Source organism: Copadichromis virginalis, linkage group LG13, assembly GCF_057382275.1.
Source record: "Copadichromis virginalis isolate Kocher_CV1m ecotype Utaka linkage group LG13, C_Virginalis_male_GT1.1, whole genome shotgun sequence".
NCBI lineage: Eukaryota > Metazoa > Chordata > Actinopteri > Cichliformes > Cichlidae > Copadichromis > Copadichromis virginalis.
The window spans coordinates 10,904,739-10,924,570 of record NC_140630.1 but is presented as its reverse complement, the minus strand read 5'-3'; the positions used below and the strand labels follow the sequence as shown (position 1 = coordinate 10,924,570).

General features: G+C 39.5%; 1 protein-coding gene across 1 annotated transcript; it reads right to left on the bottom strand.

Moving 5' to 3' along the window:
- Positions 1-3,220: 3,220 nt before the first annotated feature.
- six2a (SIX homeobox 2a) lies at positions 3,221-6,455 on the bottom strand. The gene is made up of 2 exons (XM_085477246.1): positions 5,493-6,455; positions 3,221-4,086 (listed from the first exon to the last, which is right to left on the bottom strand). The coding sequence occupies exons 1-2, from the start codon at positions 6,050-6,052 to the stop codon at positions 3,774-3,776; spliced, it is 873 nt and encodes a 290-aa protein (XP_085333372.1). The 5' UTR covers positions 6,053-6,455; the 3' UTR covers positions 3,221-3,773.
- Between the last annotated feature and the right edge of the window lie 13,377 nt (positions 6,456-19,832).

Here is a 19,832-nt window from a genome sequence, read left to right as displayed (position 1 = left end):
CTCAAAGTCCTAAATGACGACAGCGTTTCTTCTCAGATTGCTGAAAATGTAATGGAAATGTATCCTCCTAATCTGCACTATAAAATAATAGATAAACATAAAAATCTACACGTGGAGATGATAGATTTTTAATGAAACTCTTAGGTACTTTAAAGAGTGTGACAGCATCAATAACAATCAGTGCTTATAGATTAATAGGGTAACGCGTTGTTTTTTGCGCCGTTACTTGTTTTTGTGATATTATGAGTAAAGGACGGCTCGAATACAGAGCTGATAAATCAATCTTTAGAAAGAGAAAATAACTTTTTCAATTTTAGTTTAACAGCTGAGAAACTTTCAAATCAGACTGTTTCATTCGAAAATTGAAAAAAAAAAAAAATCAGTGCTGTTTTATGTCGCACAGTTAGTGAAAGTTGTGGAAAAGAGTCCAAAAGTATATAAACATATAAACAATGATTATAATAAATAAATAATCACTACTAAGTATTTAATGTTTAATACAAAGTCTGATGTTTTTAACACCAAAGAGTCCGTATTTTGGCTTTTCTGTTTTTGCTTCTTGTTTTAATCGAGAAAACCAAACAGAATGAATAAAAATCACCACCCTACCATTCACTAAATCGGGCAAAACGCGTGTGTAAAATGCCTTTTGCGCTAATGACAGTGCGGAGATGCAATAATAACAGCTAAAACTGATCTTAGGTCAGAACAGCTCTGCTTAGTACATGCATTTTGCTGTGAAATTGCATGGATGTGATCTTTACGAGGCCAGGACTCAGCATTCTCTCCTGATTGTTTCAGGATTTTGGTCTTGGGGCAAAGTGGCATTCGCTTCTATTTTACGGCGTTGTTTACATGGTGAATTGACAGGCGATTAAATACCCTACAGATGAAGAAACCAGGACAAGATACATCTGTCGAACAGTTTTTCCTCCCTCATCTGTTGCTTTGGTGGGTCTTTACCCCCATAAGCCAGCCTAGCAGAATCACGTCAGTGCGCCTCGTTAGGCGTTTTCTTCAATGCTGGCAGATTTTTCATCTTCTGTTTAAAAAAAAACAAAAAAAACATCCAAAAAAAAAAAAAAAAAAGTTTAATAGCCTCCACTTTCCGGGCACACATGGCGCACTTATAATACCAGTTCAAGTTCACATTTCAAGCCTTATGGGAAACAAGAGAGTGAAAGAACGAGGAGACGAAAATCACAGCTCTTTGTAGGGTTGTAGGGTTGGTTTGGTGAAAGGCCAAACATTCAGTGTTATGTCTCCTCAAAAGCCGCTGTTTTGGGCTTGTTGTGAATAGACCCATGTGTACTTAAATCCTTGTTAATTACAACCTGTGGGCTTTGTGTTGAATATGTAATTGACCTTCAGGCGCAGGAAGCTGTTCCCAGGAAGCTGTGACCGATATTTCACATCTACAGACAGTTCGCGCACTCTCTGAGAGCACTTCTCATATTTGCACTCCCATTAGAGCCACCTGGGTCTACAGGATAACTTATTAACGAATAAAAGAGTGTTTCGCCCCTGTTTCAAATATTAAAAAAAATGTTTGCAACCCATTAACATGTGAACCAAAACACCCACTTAACAATTAACTATATGCTGGCATCGTTTTTTGTTTTTAAAATGCGAGTAATATTGTAAAATAATATTATAGTATATCATGCATAATGTGTAACATTTATCAATATAAACATGCAATATGTAAGAAAATTATGAAACTATAAGCTACTGTTATATTCTGATATGAAGATACAGAAGACACCAGAAAATACACCGAGCACGCGCCGGCCTGTCGAAACCTGAAATAGGGGAGGTACTAAAGCCTTATGATGGAAATATGAAAGGCAGAAAAGATGTTTTTTTAGGTTTATTCTGCACGAACTGATCAGGCAGCAGAGGGGAGGAGGGGGCGGGAGGGAGGCTGGAGGTGTTGCGCGGCTGAAGCTGTTCAAACAAAGTGTCTTCTTTCAGCGGTCGTTTCCAGTTCTGTTTTTTTCCTACTCCAAACACTACGGTACTTTTGTTCTCCCGGACTGAGCGCGGAAAGATAAGGTGTCATCACTCGAACGTCAGGGTTCCCAGTTGGAGAAGCACTGCTAAATTTCGCCCAGCTTTGCCTGCCATGGCCACATGCCACATGCTTCGAGTGATGTTTTTACAAAACATTGGACTGCGTGCGGAGCTTTTCTTAAAAAGAAACAAAAAATCGGCAATAATCACTTGGATGAACTTTGACCTCATGTCCTTAAAATTGAAAAACCTATCTATCTATCTATCTATCTATCTATCTATCTATCTATCTATCTATCTATCTATCTATCTATCTATCTATCTTCTTGCAGGAGATATATGTGTCAGAGGCTAACAGCTTTTGATTTTCAGTAATATCTGATCATGTATTTTCCTAACGTTGGGAAGTGGTGGCTCAGAGCACATTTAAAAAGCCTGAGGAAATAAGGCTGAATACATGGTTTGTGCGTTGTTCTGCATTTAAAATTACATAAATGAGCTGAAGGGAAAAATATCTAAGTATCCTCAACTGAAACTACAAATGATCATAAATCCTAAATACTATCGTTCAAGCAATATTTCTGTAACACTGTAAATATCGACGTTTACGTGCAGATTCTCTAAAATACGTTTTATATATTTTGTCCTCCAGCTTATATGGTTTTATAATATTATAAGGAGGTGACCCGTAAGAGACAAAAAAAAAAATGCCAAGAAAATGTCAAGAATCATTCAGAATCAAAGAAATTCTCGACTTTATTCCACGTGTTTCTTTTTTTTTTTTTTTTTATTGTAAAGGGTATATGAAACTATAGGTGAATCGTTTTATGTTTCATCATTTATCGCAGAGTTTACATGCAGTCTCTCCCCAAATTAAAATGCAAATAATTATAACAATAATATCAAGGGGTTAGAATATTTTATCTTATCACAGCCCCTATGAGACACGTTTAACTGGCATATTCCATCAGCCCACCCTCCCCCAGACAAACAAACAAACAAACAAACAAACAAACAAACAAACAAACAAACAAACAAACAAACAAACAAACAAACAAACAAACAAACAAACAAAAATAACCTTTTATGGCTCTCTTTAAAAACCCCATGTAAACAGAAAGGCGATGGGTACACGTAACTTTGTGCCCATAGAGTCTGGTGATAAAGGTTAATCTAAACCCCTAAAATAACAACTGTAGGCTAATAGTAACAAGAATTAAGACACTTTATTGTTATTGTTTTCAACAATATAACATATTACGTTTTTACATTCCGGTAAAGTTTTCTTTCTTTCTTCCTTCTTTTCTTCTGTTCTTTCTTTTTATCAATTTTTTATCCCCAGCCCTGCAGCAAAACAAGCCATCTCAAAAAACTACTACTTTTACTTACTTTTTCCAAATTATATTTTCCTCAAGCGAATTAACGGGGGGGAAAAGTTCGGTAGGGTCCTGTTTAAGTATATTTGGAAAGTTCTTAAGTGCTCTGCTCTGAACTCTTGATTCTAGAAAATCCCCGAAACAAGGGCTCGTTCAGTTTGGGGATAAGAGGAGGTGTTGCGCTCACTGGCAGGTTTTCCTCTCTCCACTTGTTGAAAAAGATTTTAAAGGTTGAATATGAGACTAAATGATTTGTTACGGTGGCTGTTTTCGCAGTGTTCCAGTCTGTCTGCCTTGCACCGTGCCGCAAGTGCTTGAAGCTTAACTCACACCACCTCGTAAATTATTTTCCCCAAAAAATGGCGCTCCATTCAGTGACGGCTTTTAAGAGCCGAGGTCCACTAGATTAGAAGACATAGGGTTCAGTATGGTGTCATGATGCAATGAGTGGTGATGGTGCATCGAGTCTGGGCCGCTGGGTACCGGGATTGCGCTGGGTCCCGGCGGGGGCGCAAGGCCATGCAGGGACGGTAAACCGGGGTTTGCGCCGAGGAGCTGAGCCGGACTCGGAGACGTATGATCCGGAGTCCCAGAAGGTGTTTTATCGTCGTCCGAGCTCCCCAAAATAGTTTTATTTCCATTAATAGAAGAAGTCAATGGGTTGTGACTGTTGCCGTTGGAGTTCTCGTTGTTTTCTCTGCGAACAGAAACCAAAGTCACACATCAGTTTGGTACAAATGCGGAATTACAGCACATCTGCGAAAAAGTGCATAACAACCAGGAAGATTTAGGTGAACTGAAATTTTCATATCTCGGAGTAAAACCTACAGGAACAAAGACACCAGCTAATTGTAGCTTAACATGTTTAAGATTGCATTAAAAATATGAACATGAACACACACTTGAATTAAAGTGGCACACACAATTCTGTTGTGTTTACTAGAATATTTATTGGGTTGTGACACTTTTACAACAGCCATAATAATCTCATTAATGTATCAGTTCTTAGTCTGGTTATTTATTAATGTTCACACGAGAGTACGTTGAGGCACGTGTGCCCAGATGCAATCACTTAGCCAGCAAAAATAATTAGAGGGTCAATTCACTACAGAAGCGCTATATTAAATATCAGTAGTAGAGAGTGACTGGAAGATAATAAATCCATCTGACTACTGAACTTGCATGAAACTTTTAGAGCAAGTTAATTTAACCATAGTGACCCGTGGAGAAGCTCAACCTGAGGAAGTCCTCGGCCACTCGAGGAGAGCTTGTCCACAGCTCTAAATAAATGACAGGCCTAATCATTCTGAAACGCGTGCGTACTGCGTATGGCATAGTTCATAGGTTTGCTGTGAGGCTTTTCTCAGTGGGAAGACATGATTTACGTGGAGCTTTCAGCCCAAATTAGTGGCCAGGGGGTGAAAGAAGACACCGACCCAGTGAACACCTGACAAAAACACATCTCCCGCACCTCTCTACATGCCTGGCTGTATAATTTCCAAACTCTGAAATGTGCAAACGACTCATAATGAAATGTCAGCCTGGCTGATATGAAGACCAGACAACAAGCCACATCAATTACACCGCAAAACATCTTTCATACGTGTTCTGATATGTTTCCTTGCATATACCATGTGTTCATCCAGTGTCTGTGATTCACAGTAGTCTGCATATATTTCTTCTCTGATCTTAACGTGAAAGTCAAGTTTCATGTTATAATCAGTGTGGTTACTAAAACATAAAAGTGGGGTAAAAGCAACTTTTATAACCTTGTAATTTACCTGACAACACGTCTTTCATTTCGTGCGTTTCAACTTTTAATAGGGGCTTATACAGTTATCACAGAAATACACACAGTGTAACTTTAATTTGTGGCGATTGAATAAGATCTGAGAATATGTCCATGCTATCTACGTTAAATAAATTTCCAGATGTAGGTCAGAAATTTATTTTTGCATACAGAGTCAGCAGTGGCAGTCCGTGACTCAGCAACAGTTTGGAACTACCTCCTATGTTTTGCTTGATGTGACAATGATAAAAAAAAAAAAAAAGATAATCTAATCTGAGATTAGCGTCTGTTTTAAGAAGTAAATATACTCCTACCTTTCCTTTGCCTCAGCCGCTCGATCTCTCTGCCGTCGGTTTTTGAACCAGTTGCTGACTTGCGTGGTCGTGAGTCCCGTGGCCTCGGCCAGCTCTCTTTTCTCCCGTGGGGATGGATAAGGGTTGTGGGTGTACCACTCTCGGAGGATACTCCTGCTCTTCTCTTTGAAGCAATAGCTCGTCTCCTCTCCGTCCCAGATAGAGCGGGGCAGGGGGAACTTTCTCCGGACGCGGTACTTCCCTACGGCGCCGAGCGGACGGCCTCTCAGCTTCTCTGCCTCGATGTAGTGCGCTTTGAGCCACAGCTGTTGCAGCTTCGGGTGGTTGTGCGGCGAAAACTGGTGGCTCTCCAGGATCTTGTAGAGCTCTCGGAAGTTCCCCCGATGAAAAGCAACTACGGCTTTCGCTTTGAGAACACTCTCATTTTTGTGGAGGTGCTCGCACGCCGGGAGGGACCACAGAAAGCGCCCAAGACGCTCGATGTTCCCCCCTTGCTGGAGGACTTCGCAGACACAAGCCACTTGTTCTTGCGTAAAACCAAACGTCGGAAGCATGGACATGGCGACAAGTAAACCAATACAGATTATATTGTACCTTACTTCCACGTCTCTCCTCTCAGTGTCTCATTAAATCAAAACGCATTAAGTCCATAAGCGTCAAAAAGTCCCCAAAAGAGTTACCTAAAACGTAAAAGTGCCCAAGGTTAGGCAAAGTCCAACTGCGTATTATGGAATAAGCTCAAGTCCGTTCAGCCATGCGAAACCCCAGGCGACTATTCTCCATAAAGTTGCTAAGAAAGAAAGTTGCTACTCCTTCCACCGTCCTCCACCTTTTCTATGCCGTTTCAACATAAACTACTCCCGGAGACCGGGCTCGCTGGCTCGTTTTAATAATATTATTCTAAGCTGGCAAGACAAGCGATTATATGAACTCTGATTGGTCGGTTATCTGACCCACGGATGGTGAGGATAAGACAATAGCCTTAGTCAAATTATTTGCCATGGTTACGCTGTCACTCAAAGTAACCCGATATGCTTTGAGGTGGCTCCCTGGCAAAATCAACCTGATTGTTCCCTTCACGACCAGCCCGCCTACCAATAGAAGAATTGCTCAGATTTTTCCTTCTAAAACACTTTTTTCTTCCCCTTCACGTTGACAGACACCTCAGGCAGCCAAAGAGCGTAAAGCTGTGAGGAGCGTGGATGAGAAGAGCGGCGTTGATCCCACAGCCCGGGGAAGGATGGCGCCAGAGTGCACGGAGCCTGCTGCAGTTTGTCTTCATGTCCCTGGCAGCTCTCACAAATCAATCAAGATCTCCTTAATGCTTGGAACTTTTATAAAGTATATTTTTCTTCGAGTAAACGAAAAAATATAAATATGACCAAAAGTGAGTCAGACTATTTCTGCTTCCGAGGATTGAAACGAGACTTAAACTCTAAGGTGCTGATGTGGGAGTGCAGTGAACCATCACCCGATTTGTTAATTATAATATTCACAAACCGGTATTCTATAGAGAGGTATTTAAAATAACAAAAAGACGTTAGAATAAAGTTTAAAAAGTTATTTGTTAAACAAGTAGACTTTGTCATACTCTCAAATACGTCGTATCAGTTTTAGACCTAAATAAACGTGAAATTTCTATATTAATAGCAACTAAAGAAATCTTTTAATTGTTTTGCGAAGTATGTGTTGAGCTGAACTGGATTATGCATGTGATGACAAAGATTATGAATATCTAAATGAGTGGCGAGGAAGCAGCTGCAGGAGCGCACAGATTGGCAAACAATCTCAAGGTGTGCAGCCGCTTCATGGGGAAATAAGGTGGTCGTGTGCGCAGTGGAGTGTGCGGGACAAAGAGCGGAGAAGAAGGAAAGTCTGGCAGGCGACATCGAAGAAGAAAAACGGCTTCAATCAGCACACCGGTGAGACAAATATTTTCGTCCGTATTTCAGTCATCTGACTCACGAGGTTTAGCGCATCAGCGAGTAAATTATCTCAAGGACTGACATATGAGATCTGAAGACAAGACCTAAGTAATCATTTTAATATGACGATTACATTTTTTTTGAGAGTATGGCTGTAAGGAGGGGAGCTTATGTGAAAGTGAAAGGTGTTTAAGGGTAAAAGGAGAGGAGGCTTTATAGTTAACTGAGGAGAAGTGAGTGATGTGAGGTACTTGTTGAAATGGTAGGGCGACCTAAAAGAAACCGGGAGCAGCCCGATGTGCGCAAAAACTCAGGTTTGTAGTTGGACTCAGGTACACGAGGGAATGCGTGCGTGTTACTGACTGCTGAACCAAAGATTGACCAGTTGGTAGATTTCTATCGCCTCACCATGGGACCGCTTCATTAGAGATACGATTGTCAAGTACACCCACACTCGGTGTCACATCACTTCACACACACACACACACACACACACACACACACACACACACACACACACACACACACACACACACACACACACACCATCATCATCCTCATGTCCTCATCATATATTATCAGTGTAGAACTAAAAAGCTCGGAGAGATTATTATTATTATTATTATTATTATTATTATTATTATTATTATTATATGTTGTTGTTAATATGATTTAATAGGAGCAGTTTCGTCATAGGCTTACTTGAATTTTAGAATTTTGGAAAGGTTGCAAATAAATTACAGCAGCTACCTTAAATCGCAGGCATGTAAAATTAAAATGGTATTGTCGGTCGAAATCATTTAAGTAAGTTACCCAATCCACAGTCCACCATCCATCCAATCCATTGTCAATATTTCTCGCTAAGGCAGTGAGGCATCGCAGTCGCTGCTGTTTTTCTGTTATTTTCTCTTTTTTTTAAATTAAATTAATAAATTATTAAATTAATAGTGTAATTGTGAAATTGGTTCATCACCACAGACGAAGGCTCCTGTAAGAGAAACCTCATTCCTGTTTCCGCCCTGTGTCCTCCCTCAGTTTAATAAATTGACTTTGGTTTCGCCTGAAGCCCAGTTCTCAGAGTATTACGGCATTAGGCTGACTGACGGTAATCGTCAGGGGACCGGCACCGACCTGGCTCGCCTGGATAGTGAGAAAATTAAAAGGGCAATTTAAACTTATAATAATAATAATAATAATAATAATAATAATAATAATAATAATAATAAGATAAGATAAGATACGATAAGATAAGATAAGATAAGATAAAACTTTATTAATCCCTCGGGTGGGTTCCTCTGGGAAATTCGGTTTCCAAAAGCACAGCACCGATAATAATAACAATAATAATAATAATAGTTTACATATATTATATTTAAATTATAATTATATTTATATATATATTTTAACTTCACCCTGCGCTTGCACTTTTAATTCAGACTATTAATAAAAATCATTGTGAGGCCTGTAAACAAAATTTGACTGATATGAAATTTTAAACCGATTTCAGATAAAGCTTATCATCTCAACTCATCTAACGCAAACACCCAAATGCCCCGTAATCGAGTTTGATGATCGAGGTTCTCCCAGTGGCGAATGTGCTGCTGCGATTACACCGGCAGCAATCCAAAGAAGTTACTCTGTACACTCAAATATTTGTGATGAGGCTAAATAATTTGTTCGCTTGTCCTTACAGACTGATGATGCTCCCTATTGAACTCTTTTTATTTTCTCTTTCTCTCGCTTTTTTTTTTTTTTTTTTTTTTGCTCAAATGTCTTGATCTCAGCTTAAACTTCAGCACTGAAGATTTAACGAGAATAAGGTCTGAGGCTACATGTGAGCACCTGTTCAGTTCAGTTCATCATAAGTCTTTGTGTTACTCTCATATGATCATACCTTCTTACAGGTATTCAGTTTAATTTCCCATCTCTGTCAAAATAAGTTTACATGGTATCAGATCTTTGACATAAAATTCTTTCAGATAATCTAACTGTCCCACTTGTGTTTTTGACATGCTCCTGCTCACACTGATATTTGTTATTTTTGAAAATGCCTGTTACATCTTATTCACTGTGCATTTGATAGGTTAACGATTAGAAATGTCCATAGCCAAATCAGAGTAGAGTTAAACAAGCACTGACAATATGACTGCATATACAAAGTATCTTCATCGCAGTGGGATTGGCCAGGTCAGATCTGTGTCTATATATTGGCAGTGACAGGGGTCCAATGTCTGGCTCTTGACAGTGTTTGTAAACCACTTGTTTCCAGGGATCAGTTTGATCAGAAGGATCTGTTTCTGAAATGGTAATTATTACAGCTGCTGATGAATAGAGATCATGTTTCTCCTAATAGCCAACCCCCTATTTTCACAGCCTCCCACTGCTCACCTCAGCCACTCTCCACCACGACCTCCTCTAATTGAGCTGATTATTGCAAGATGTATGCATGTGTGTATGTGCGTGTGTTGTATAGACTGTGTTAACGTATACAGGAATAGGATGTGGCTTGGATTGGGTAAGACTGCTGCTGAATACACTGACCTGAAACAAGCACAACACAAGCTTGATAAGTATCAGTTTTTTGGGAAAGACATCCAAATGTTAGATAGAGGGAAAGAAATTATTAAAGCCAGAACCTCTGTGTCTATACTGGTTAAGGGGATGTGAATGAGGGCCTATCCAATAATTGGTTGTTTACATCTATCTTGTTACCCTAGAGGCTAGGGCTATCCTATAGCACAAGGAGGAGATTTCACTAAACCACACATGCAAGCAACAAGGAGGGGGTCGTCATTGAGGGGCGGGGCAGAGAGGGGTGGGTGAATTTGCTTGTGTGGGGTTCCTGTGTTCATCTCATGAAAGGCTCTGACCGGTTGGCAGGTTCATCAGATTGGACGGTTTACATTTCAGGCCCTCCCTGCACTATACGGGCCTGGCAATTTAAATGGCAGTTAAAAGGTGAGTCAAGCATCACCTTCAGTTGATATTCATCACAGAGTGCACACACACATAGCAGCATAAACAAAATCAGATAGGAAAGATTTTCTCAAGCACCTTCTTTTTTTACTTGAAGCGCAAGCTATAGTAGGCCTCTATGAATTTATTATGACAGCAGTATAAATAACTATAAATGTTAACTAAAAGCAAAAGATTCGGTCTTAATTATTTTGCTTTGTTTAGGTTGTAAAAGCTTTTGAGACATCAAGGTATTATTGTAATCAACCATGGGCTAAAAAATGCTTTGAGTATTCAACAAGTCTGCCATATTGTCAATTGATTACCTTCCTGGATCTCACATAAAATAATCAAGAGGTCGTACTCGACCAAGATAGTTCGTGAAAAACAAAACAAAACAAAACAAAACAAAACAAAACAAAACAAAAATTCCTACAATTAAAATCATTCTGTGCCTCATACAGTTTGATGTACCATATTAATCACCTAACACCCCACTGTCCCCTCACCACCACCACACTGCTCTGTAACATGCCTATACCAAAACTGGAGCTGGTCTGAATACTGGAGCAAATCGCTACAAGTGTGTGTTTTTCTGCAAAGCTGGTTAACAGAGTTTGTATATATGCATCTGTTTTGTGTGTGTCTGTGTGTGAGAGAAAGAGAGTTGGTTGCTGCTGAAAGTAATTTATTCGATCAATCACTCCATTTGATTCCTGTTTATTTTCAGGAGTTGCATGGTCACTTCAGCCACACACTGAGCTCTTTATGCACTGCCAAGGCTTTTCCCCTCAACCAATAAGACTGTATTTGGCTATAATTTGGAGAGGAGAGCGGTTCCAGCACTTCTCAGATATTTCATGGTTCCCTGCCTTTATGGTGAAATCCCCTCAGATCTGTTTCTTGTCAAACTGGCAGTGTGCAGACATGCAGGTATACCAGCTTCATACATACACTGATTTATATCAGCGCTGTGGGCTTGTTTTAAATGACTGCAAACACGCTCCTGTGTGGAACTAATAGTTATCATCATACATAATTTGGAAAATAGGGCAAAGTATGCAGCCTCGTCTTTTAAAGGCATTACTATGAAGTAAGGATTTTATTTCTTTTCTTGTTTTTATTTTGCCTACATTGGATAAGACTAATAAAAAAGCCTTTTTAGAGTAAACTTTTTGTTTAATCTTAAAACCTACAGTTGATATGAACTTTCATGCATAGTTGGTGCATCTTGTGATGCTGGTTGTTAACAATAAATTGCAAACCTAGCAAGAAATTAACTCGCTCCTTTGCAGTATTTTGTTACACCAAGCAACTAAGAAACCACCATGGGACCAATATGTAGGATCAGATAAACTTTGGTCTGCTCTGCATCAAAGTAGACAGAATGCTGGGCGGTATAATTGGATCATGATAACCAAATGCTTCTGATCATGTAATATTTGCAGCAGAACACAAATACCTCTTTTGCCAAGAAATAGGAGGGAAGATTTTGCTCCACCCCTAAAATAAATATAAAGGGGACTTGAATGTGATACCACAAATGTTATTTCAGTGTGAATAAGGTCAGAGCTTATTTTGGAAACTGGAAGCAGTAACACACAAAACAACATTTCAAATTACCCACAGAAATCTCTATAGCTCTCTGCAGGTTTTACAGTCCTGTCTGCTTGTTAAGTCTTTCAGTAAAGATAGCTTGGATGGCCAGGTTTCTATTTTTGTTCAAGAAAATATGTGAATTCATAAACTGAGTTTTCTCTTTGGGTTGAACCTGGGAGACTGTAAGATTCCTGTGGGAATCTTTGAGTTCTTACAATTGTATTTAAGCTTTCTACTTATGGCGAAAGTCTGCAGAATTTCCTTAATGTTTTTTCCTCATGCAACATTCTTCCTTTTTTTACAGTGCTGGAACTCGTATGTCAGGAAAGAATTTATTAAAAGCAACTGGAGTAATTAGCAATGTGCTAATGCTTGAATTTGTATCCATTCCTGTATGTAGGGTTTTTTACAGCACTTCGTGGTTTTAGTTGAAACACAAGGCCTGACCCCATGTCACTGGCCATATGGGCAGTAAATACTTCCATGATAGAGTCAGTGGTTGTACTGATACTGTACCAGAGAGAAATGTCTTGTTATATCACGCCACACTGTGTATTTTATTGCATGGAGATGACAGACAATGACTTTTTAATGTGATTGGTGCTTTGTTTAACTGTGTTCTGATACACTGGCTTGAAAAGTTTACTTATTTTATTTTTTCTACAAACCTCAGTTGCATTTGCGCTTAGATACTAAATGCTAATGCCAGCATTGCAACATTCTCGAAGAAGCAAATCCATCATTGTCTTGTTTAGTAGGATTAATGCTAATAATCGTATACAATCTGGTGCCACTCAATAGCCCATAATTTTCACAGTTCGTATTTTAACATTTGTTGTGGGAAATGCACAACTTGAGGATAAATTTCATTTCAAAAAGTACTTAATTTCATTGAGATTTCAAATAAGTCACAAAAAACACAAGTGCTGGGTTACCTAAAATGAATGGGGCTATTTTTAAGGTCCTTAGCCACACCTGTTCATTTCCTTCTAAAGATTCGAAAGATAAGCAAAGTCAATAGGACTTATCCTCTGGGCACAGTAAATCTGCCAAGTTTCATGGAAATCTATCCAGTATACCTTGAGACTTTTATCTCTACATACCAAATCTGTAAGAGACAGACAGAGAAATACCTAAAGTCAAGTCAGTTTCACCTTCTCGACACCATGGATAGCTGTAACAAATGAAAAAAAGTTGGCAATTCAGTGACTGAGATATTTCATTTTGAACCAAAGTGATGTACTAAATAACCATAACAACATTCCCAAGAGCAATGCTGTAACCATGGATAATGATAATAAGAATGCAAACATGCACAAAGAAAGATAAATTCTCTCAGACATCTGGTTGTTGTTTTCACAAAACACAAACCTCATTTGGGGACTTATTCATGGTGTCATCACTGGTCAGATCACCCCAGAAAGAGAAGCGTATCCTTTGGATAACATTGTGGTGCTGTTGCCTTGTCTTTGCAGTGTAGTTTTTTTAATCTTTTTTTCATGCATTCAGTAAATCTGAATCCTTCAAAAGAGCCCATTAAATGTGTCTACTTTCATCATCTAAATGACTTCTCGGACTATGATTCAAGCCATCCATCAAACCTTTTGTTGCATTCTGCTCACTATTGAGGATAACATGAGATATTGTGGAGATGAAGGCAAGTGTTTACTTTGTAAATAGAAGTGTGCACAGTGTGCCACTCATTTGTTTTTATATGGAAGCATTAGATTTCGTGATAGCTTTTTAATCCTGCCTGCGGGGTACATTAAATGCCTGCAAACCTTCGTCCAGGAAACTAACAATTATACTCAATCGGAGCATATGGAAACCGCAGCTATTCAAAAAAAAAAGAAAGAAAAGAAAAGATGGGGCCTAAGCTGAGGAACTGCCTCATACATCATTACACAATATTGCTTATAGTGTTCCTGTTTATGCCCCTAATTCAACGTCTTACTTTCTAAAACTTTAGTTCAAATTAAATCTGGATTTGCACAGCTGTAACATTATTAGATTTCTCAGTTCAAAAATGTCTCTTGAATCGGTGCATACAATATAGGTACTAAAAGCAAAGACTTATATTCTGAATTATCGTCATATGTATTTTCTCTCTGGACCATAAACTTTTCAGCTCCTTTAAGTCTACAATCTGCTAAAGATGTTTTTAATGGCATTTGCAATTCTTCAAAAATCACAGTCTTAGAATATTGTACTGTGTTTAGGGGCTATAGCTGTGTGGGACTAGATCAGATTTAAGCCATTTCTTTACATAATCTTTCGACTTAAATGTTCATTTGCAAATATATATTTCTAAACATACAGTTTTACATTCCCTGTATTATCTGCAGCCTTAGCAAAATTACGGCTAGATGAAGATCTTCCTGTTCTTCCTGTTCTGTGTTTTGAGGCCAATGTCACTGTGACCTTCTCACCCTGATTTCTATATAGTAGCCACACCTCATACTTCCTGGATGAAAAAACAACAAAGCAGTAAATACAGCGCGGCGGCCGAGCAGCAGGCTGAGTTCACTCAGACGCTCACTACTCGCTAACTGAATCTGACTCCAACTGCCACTCACACAAAACTTATTTAAGTATCTTGTTCTTTAGTGATTTCTCGGAGGTGAGGGAACTGCCCGCTGAACTGAGAGTTTATTTTGTGGGTCAACTCTTTTCGCCACCATAAGCCACTGCAGTATGTTTAGATTTGCCCCAAAATCAAACTTTAGGTAAATTCTTCCGTAGCTCAGAGGAGAAAAGAGGCCATTACTGTATTTGAGTTTGCTATACACCAACCTACTGTGAAGCTATTTAGGATTTCATGATCAGGTTGCTTATTCTTATTACTAATGGTTTCCATATATTAGTCAATACAGTAGAGCTCATGACTTAAGTACACGTACGACTAAGTTGCCATTAGTGGATCTGCACGTTTTTTTCATCGAGTGTATTATTCTCTGACGTGCCTCTACAGACCACCCCGATAAAGAGCGAGACGAGCAGATAATGATACAGAACACGAGCTACGACGTATATCAGCTCTGGAGGTCCGTTCTAGTGAAGATGCGGCTGCTGGACGGTGAAGGGATGATGAGCTTTCACATAAGCAAGAGGGGGATTACTGTCAATTGCTCCTAAATTGCAATAATACCCGCTGCGGGGCCACCCACGCATGTGCTGAGAGACAAGTGATAAATTGCTACATATGTCCATTCCACAGTGGCAACTACTGATACCAGCACACTGCCCTCAACAATCTCCATTCCTTAATGCTGCCTGTCGTACGGAAACAAGCTTTTACTGTAAGAGGTATTAAAAATCTAAAATTTAAACTTGGTTATGCGGGTTCAAAATAGTTGGCTGTCTCGTTTCCTTAATATGTATGGCAGGCTAAATATTTTTGTGAAAATCATAAAAATATCTCTAAATAATTAAGATCTGAGAAGTAGTTGAAAGTGCGCCTTTTACATTCACCTTAAAAATCCAGTTAAAGTTTAAACAGGATATATAAACAGCACAGGACCCCATTTTAAAGAATTCCTCCACATAAGGAAATTCTTTGCCGCTCAAGATAAACATGGCCTATCGTGTTTTGAAACTAAAACCTTCTGTGTGTTCTCATGAAGGAATAAATGGTAATTATTTCAGATCAAATCATTCCTCTGCCAAAGAGCCAAGCAGATGGCTAATCCAGTCTCAATATCTAATCAGAGCAGTCATCCTAATGACAGTATAATTTCATAAGAGGCCTTTGTCTCAGAATATTCAGGAGCAGCATGGGGAGATCGGAGATATTCATCATCAGCACAGATTGGAAACAGGCTCTAATAAATGACACATTTGCTTCCTGCCTGTCTGTGTAAGAGGAATGGTAGAATGCAGTGAATGTGGTACAGTGGGCTTGATTGTGTTGGTGTGTGTGTGGAGAGGCGGTGGCATGGTTGGAGTGTGTGGGTGGTGGACAGCTGCTGCACGGCTCTCCGTGTGCTTTTCTGAATATGCACGTGTATGTGTGATATGTGTACTGGTGTGTGTGCGTGGATGTAAAGGATGTGTGTGTCTGCCTGTGTTGTGTGTGTCCTTCAGAGTTTGGTTTAACTAATAGACGAGGCATTAATGTAGAATTTACACCTTGAGGTCAGGGCAGCAAAAACCTAATGAGTGCATGCCATGCAGCTGGTGTCTCAAACGTGTGCGTCTTTTCTTGCAGTTGTGTTTTAGTGCACTTTGATCATTTTCACATTTGTTTTTCTAGAGCAACAATGATGAATGTCTAATTCAAGCAAAAAAAAGGAATAAAGAGAAATGACAGCTATAAAATCACATGTGGCAGTAAAATCCAGTCCTGTTCCCGAGTGTGCATCGCATGGAGACATCCACCTGTGAAAAGACATATTATTTACAGCACAGCGGGAAGTCACAGCAGCCCAGCATGGACAGATAAAAAATATATACACGCATGAAGGCAGGATATTCTTTTAGCCAGCTCAATGCTCTGTGCTGTTTATCATGTCGAGTCTCAGCTCGATATTTCCGGCAAACTGCATGAAGCCTGACGTTGTGCTTCTACCTGGGGAAGGAGTGTCCTGGGGTCAGGAAGCGATTGCGACACACACACTCACACAAACACTTGTACACAAACACTAATACACAGTGAACTGGGGCCTGACTTCCTTACTCGTTCGCGCGTTATAGACGAGCAGACGTTAAATTCATTCACCTCCACACGCACACACAAGCACAGATGCGAGCTCCAGGTTTGCATTAGGATGACAGAGGGTGGAGGCGGAGTCATATTTACATCAGCCAGTGTAATATTATCAATAAAAGCCAAGAGGACAGCAGCTTGCCATAACTCACTTAGGCAGGGAGTAACACAGCTGCTCAGAGTTCATCTTCCTCTGACTCAACAGAGGGGATGAAAAGTTACAGCGGTGACAAAGAAGCAGTGGGGAAGGAAAAAGCAACGACACAGAAAGGATAGATTAAGAGAGTGTGTGATACTAATTTACAGACTGATATCCAACCTAAAGCTATTTTACCAAGTTGGAAAATAATAATAACTAATTGATTTGTGTGTACTGTTATTAGTTCAGGAAAAATGAAAGGCCTACAAATGCCTTGTTTTCGCTAAACGCTGATTTAAAAACATAATAAAACAGACAAAAATAAACAAGAGGAAATCAGAGCTATAAAACGATCTGTTGTAGGTGATCAACTGATTGTCAGTCTAAGTCCAGACTAACCTTGCAATCAACTTTTTCCGCTTTTGGTTTCAATCTTTGGTGATGTAGTTCATGGCTACATTATTATGCCATATTGTTGCTCAGCACAAGTTACTTGTCCAAATAATTTCACACATTGCTGTGAGAATACTGTAGCAAACATACATCATGCAGTTTGGAGCACAGGTGATTCCACTAAACATTAGTTTGATCACATATCGTATTTGCCATAAACATAACAATATGTAAGGATTTCACACACACTATATCACCCAATCATCCATCTAATTTAAAAGGGTGTTCATTTTAAAGCTTGTCAAAAAACATCTGATTGCATGAAGAAACTGATTTTTTAAGTCAAGGACTGCGGTGAGCTGTTAACTTCAATGCAAGTCAGTATGAGTTCACTCTCATGCATGCTGCTAACTTTTTTTCTTTCTTTTTTATGTGAAATTAGGTGTCACGTCTCATTTTGGAAAGCTGCTCCTCAAAAACTTCATCACTGGCCTCCTAAGATCCACTGTGGACGCTGGCTGACCTCAGCGAGTGACCTCTCCAATCATAGATCAAAGCCGTCTGCTTCCCAGCTAGTCGGGTTAATCAGAAGACCACCCTGGTCCATCTTACTGGACTTTAAGGAATTATGCTGCATTTGACAGGCATATGTACATTTCCTTCAGTGATGTACTGGAGCACATGTTTGAGGTTTATAGGTTTTTTTCTAAGCATGTCAGTGAATCTGTTTTGGGGATCAAGTGCTTTGTTTTCAATTACATCAGTCATAAGTCCTTTTAATTTGCTTACATTAGGCTTTGAAAGACAAGGGCATGCACACAAAAGAAGAGTATGTGACCCAACTGTAGCAGAAGAAAAATAATTAGAGGCTCATACATAAAGTAAATAACTCTAGAGGGCTAAAGCCTCATATTGTAAAATCACAAATTGCTTTTTGTTTTACTACTTAGAGTAGTTTCAACAACATTATTGAAATACAAATTTACAGTCTGAAAATAATGTCCAAGAACAAATATTCCAGTCAAAATGGAGCCCGAATAGTGTGAGTGAAATGTGTGTAAGTGTCCATGCAAGTGGTTGTGTGTGTTGTGATGCTAAGAATGGAGCACTTGTATCACTTGCCCCTGTTTCAGGGGAAGTGACATGAGATACTTAAAGACCAAAATTGCCTCACTTAGCCAAACAAACTGGCTCTCCTGACACACACACACACACACACACACACACACACACACACACACACACACACACACACACACACACACACACACACACACCAACACAATCTTACATGCACACACACATCTAGAGCTCTCTAATGGCCAATAAACTCAGGATGTTCGTTCCTCCTCTCAGGCTCACAAAAACGAACAGCAAAATTATGAGAGTAAACGGATTCCACTGTAGCTCTGCCTAATGACCACACACACACAAAAAAACGTACACACAGTTTGTGTGTGTGTGCGTGGGTCAGTGAAGGCTGAGGCAGATAGGATGTACATAATAACCCTAACATGGCTTTTATAAGCCTTCAGCTCTTTTGAAACGACCTCGACTGGGAGAGAACCCAGGCCTGCATATAAAAATACTGAACATACTAGAACATGACTTTGAAGTTCCTTCTGCTTGACATCAACAGAAGAGATACCCATGGACACATGTGTCCAAGCTATTATAGCTAACAGGAATACCTTTTGAGGTAACACTTGATCACAACCTCTGCTTATAAAGTCCAGATAATAGTTAATTGTACTTTAATAAATTTTTATTTTGCTTCTTTTTGAATGATTTTTATTTATATCATTAGTTTATAATGCATGTTTATCTATATCATCAGTTTGTGTAATAAAATAATAATTTATGGATTATAATGTTTTATTACCACAGCTATAACAAATACACTTTACTAGTATCAACATTTTATATTCTCAGTTATGCGTTTTTAATGATCACCACATGTTATTACCATTTAATAGCAAATATTTCATTACTGATCAGCGAGCCAGTTCTCATACCTAGAGCTTCAAATACTGCCAGTACTGCCTGTAATTTAGCGTTGGTTCTGCGACATGGCAATAGCCAGACTAGTGTTATTTCCAGCTGACAGTATTTTTATCCAAATCACAATCTTTTCCTACGCCTAAACAAACGTGGTCTCAAAACCTCACGGAACCTCGAGTAAAAGTAAACAAATGGATGGGTCATACACACTGGAATCGTGTGCATCTCTGTGTGTGCGTGAGTGAGTGTAAGACTGAGACAGAATTCAAGCACCACCCCCCGATACTTCTAATGGTTTCTTTCAGGACCATATGTCCTTTGCGTCAGCACAGCAACAGTACGGCCTCTACAATTACAGTCGGCTTCGGTGTGAAAGACAGACATGTTGTATAATAGGAGGTGGGAGGTGGAGGGCATTAAGTTATGTGTGTAGAGCAGGAGGGAGCTGCAGAGCATTTTTGAAGAAGCAGATCTCCCTGTATTGCCTTACCATCAATAAATCTTGGAGCTCGCTATAGTGCTGACATAAATTAGCCTCCACCTACCCATCTAAAACCTAACTACTACCTAACCCCCCCCCCCCCCCGCCCCCCCCCCCCCCCCGCCCCCCAACCACCACCACA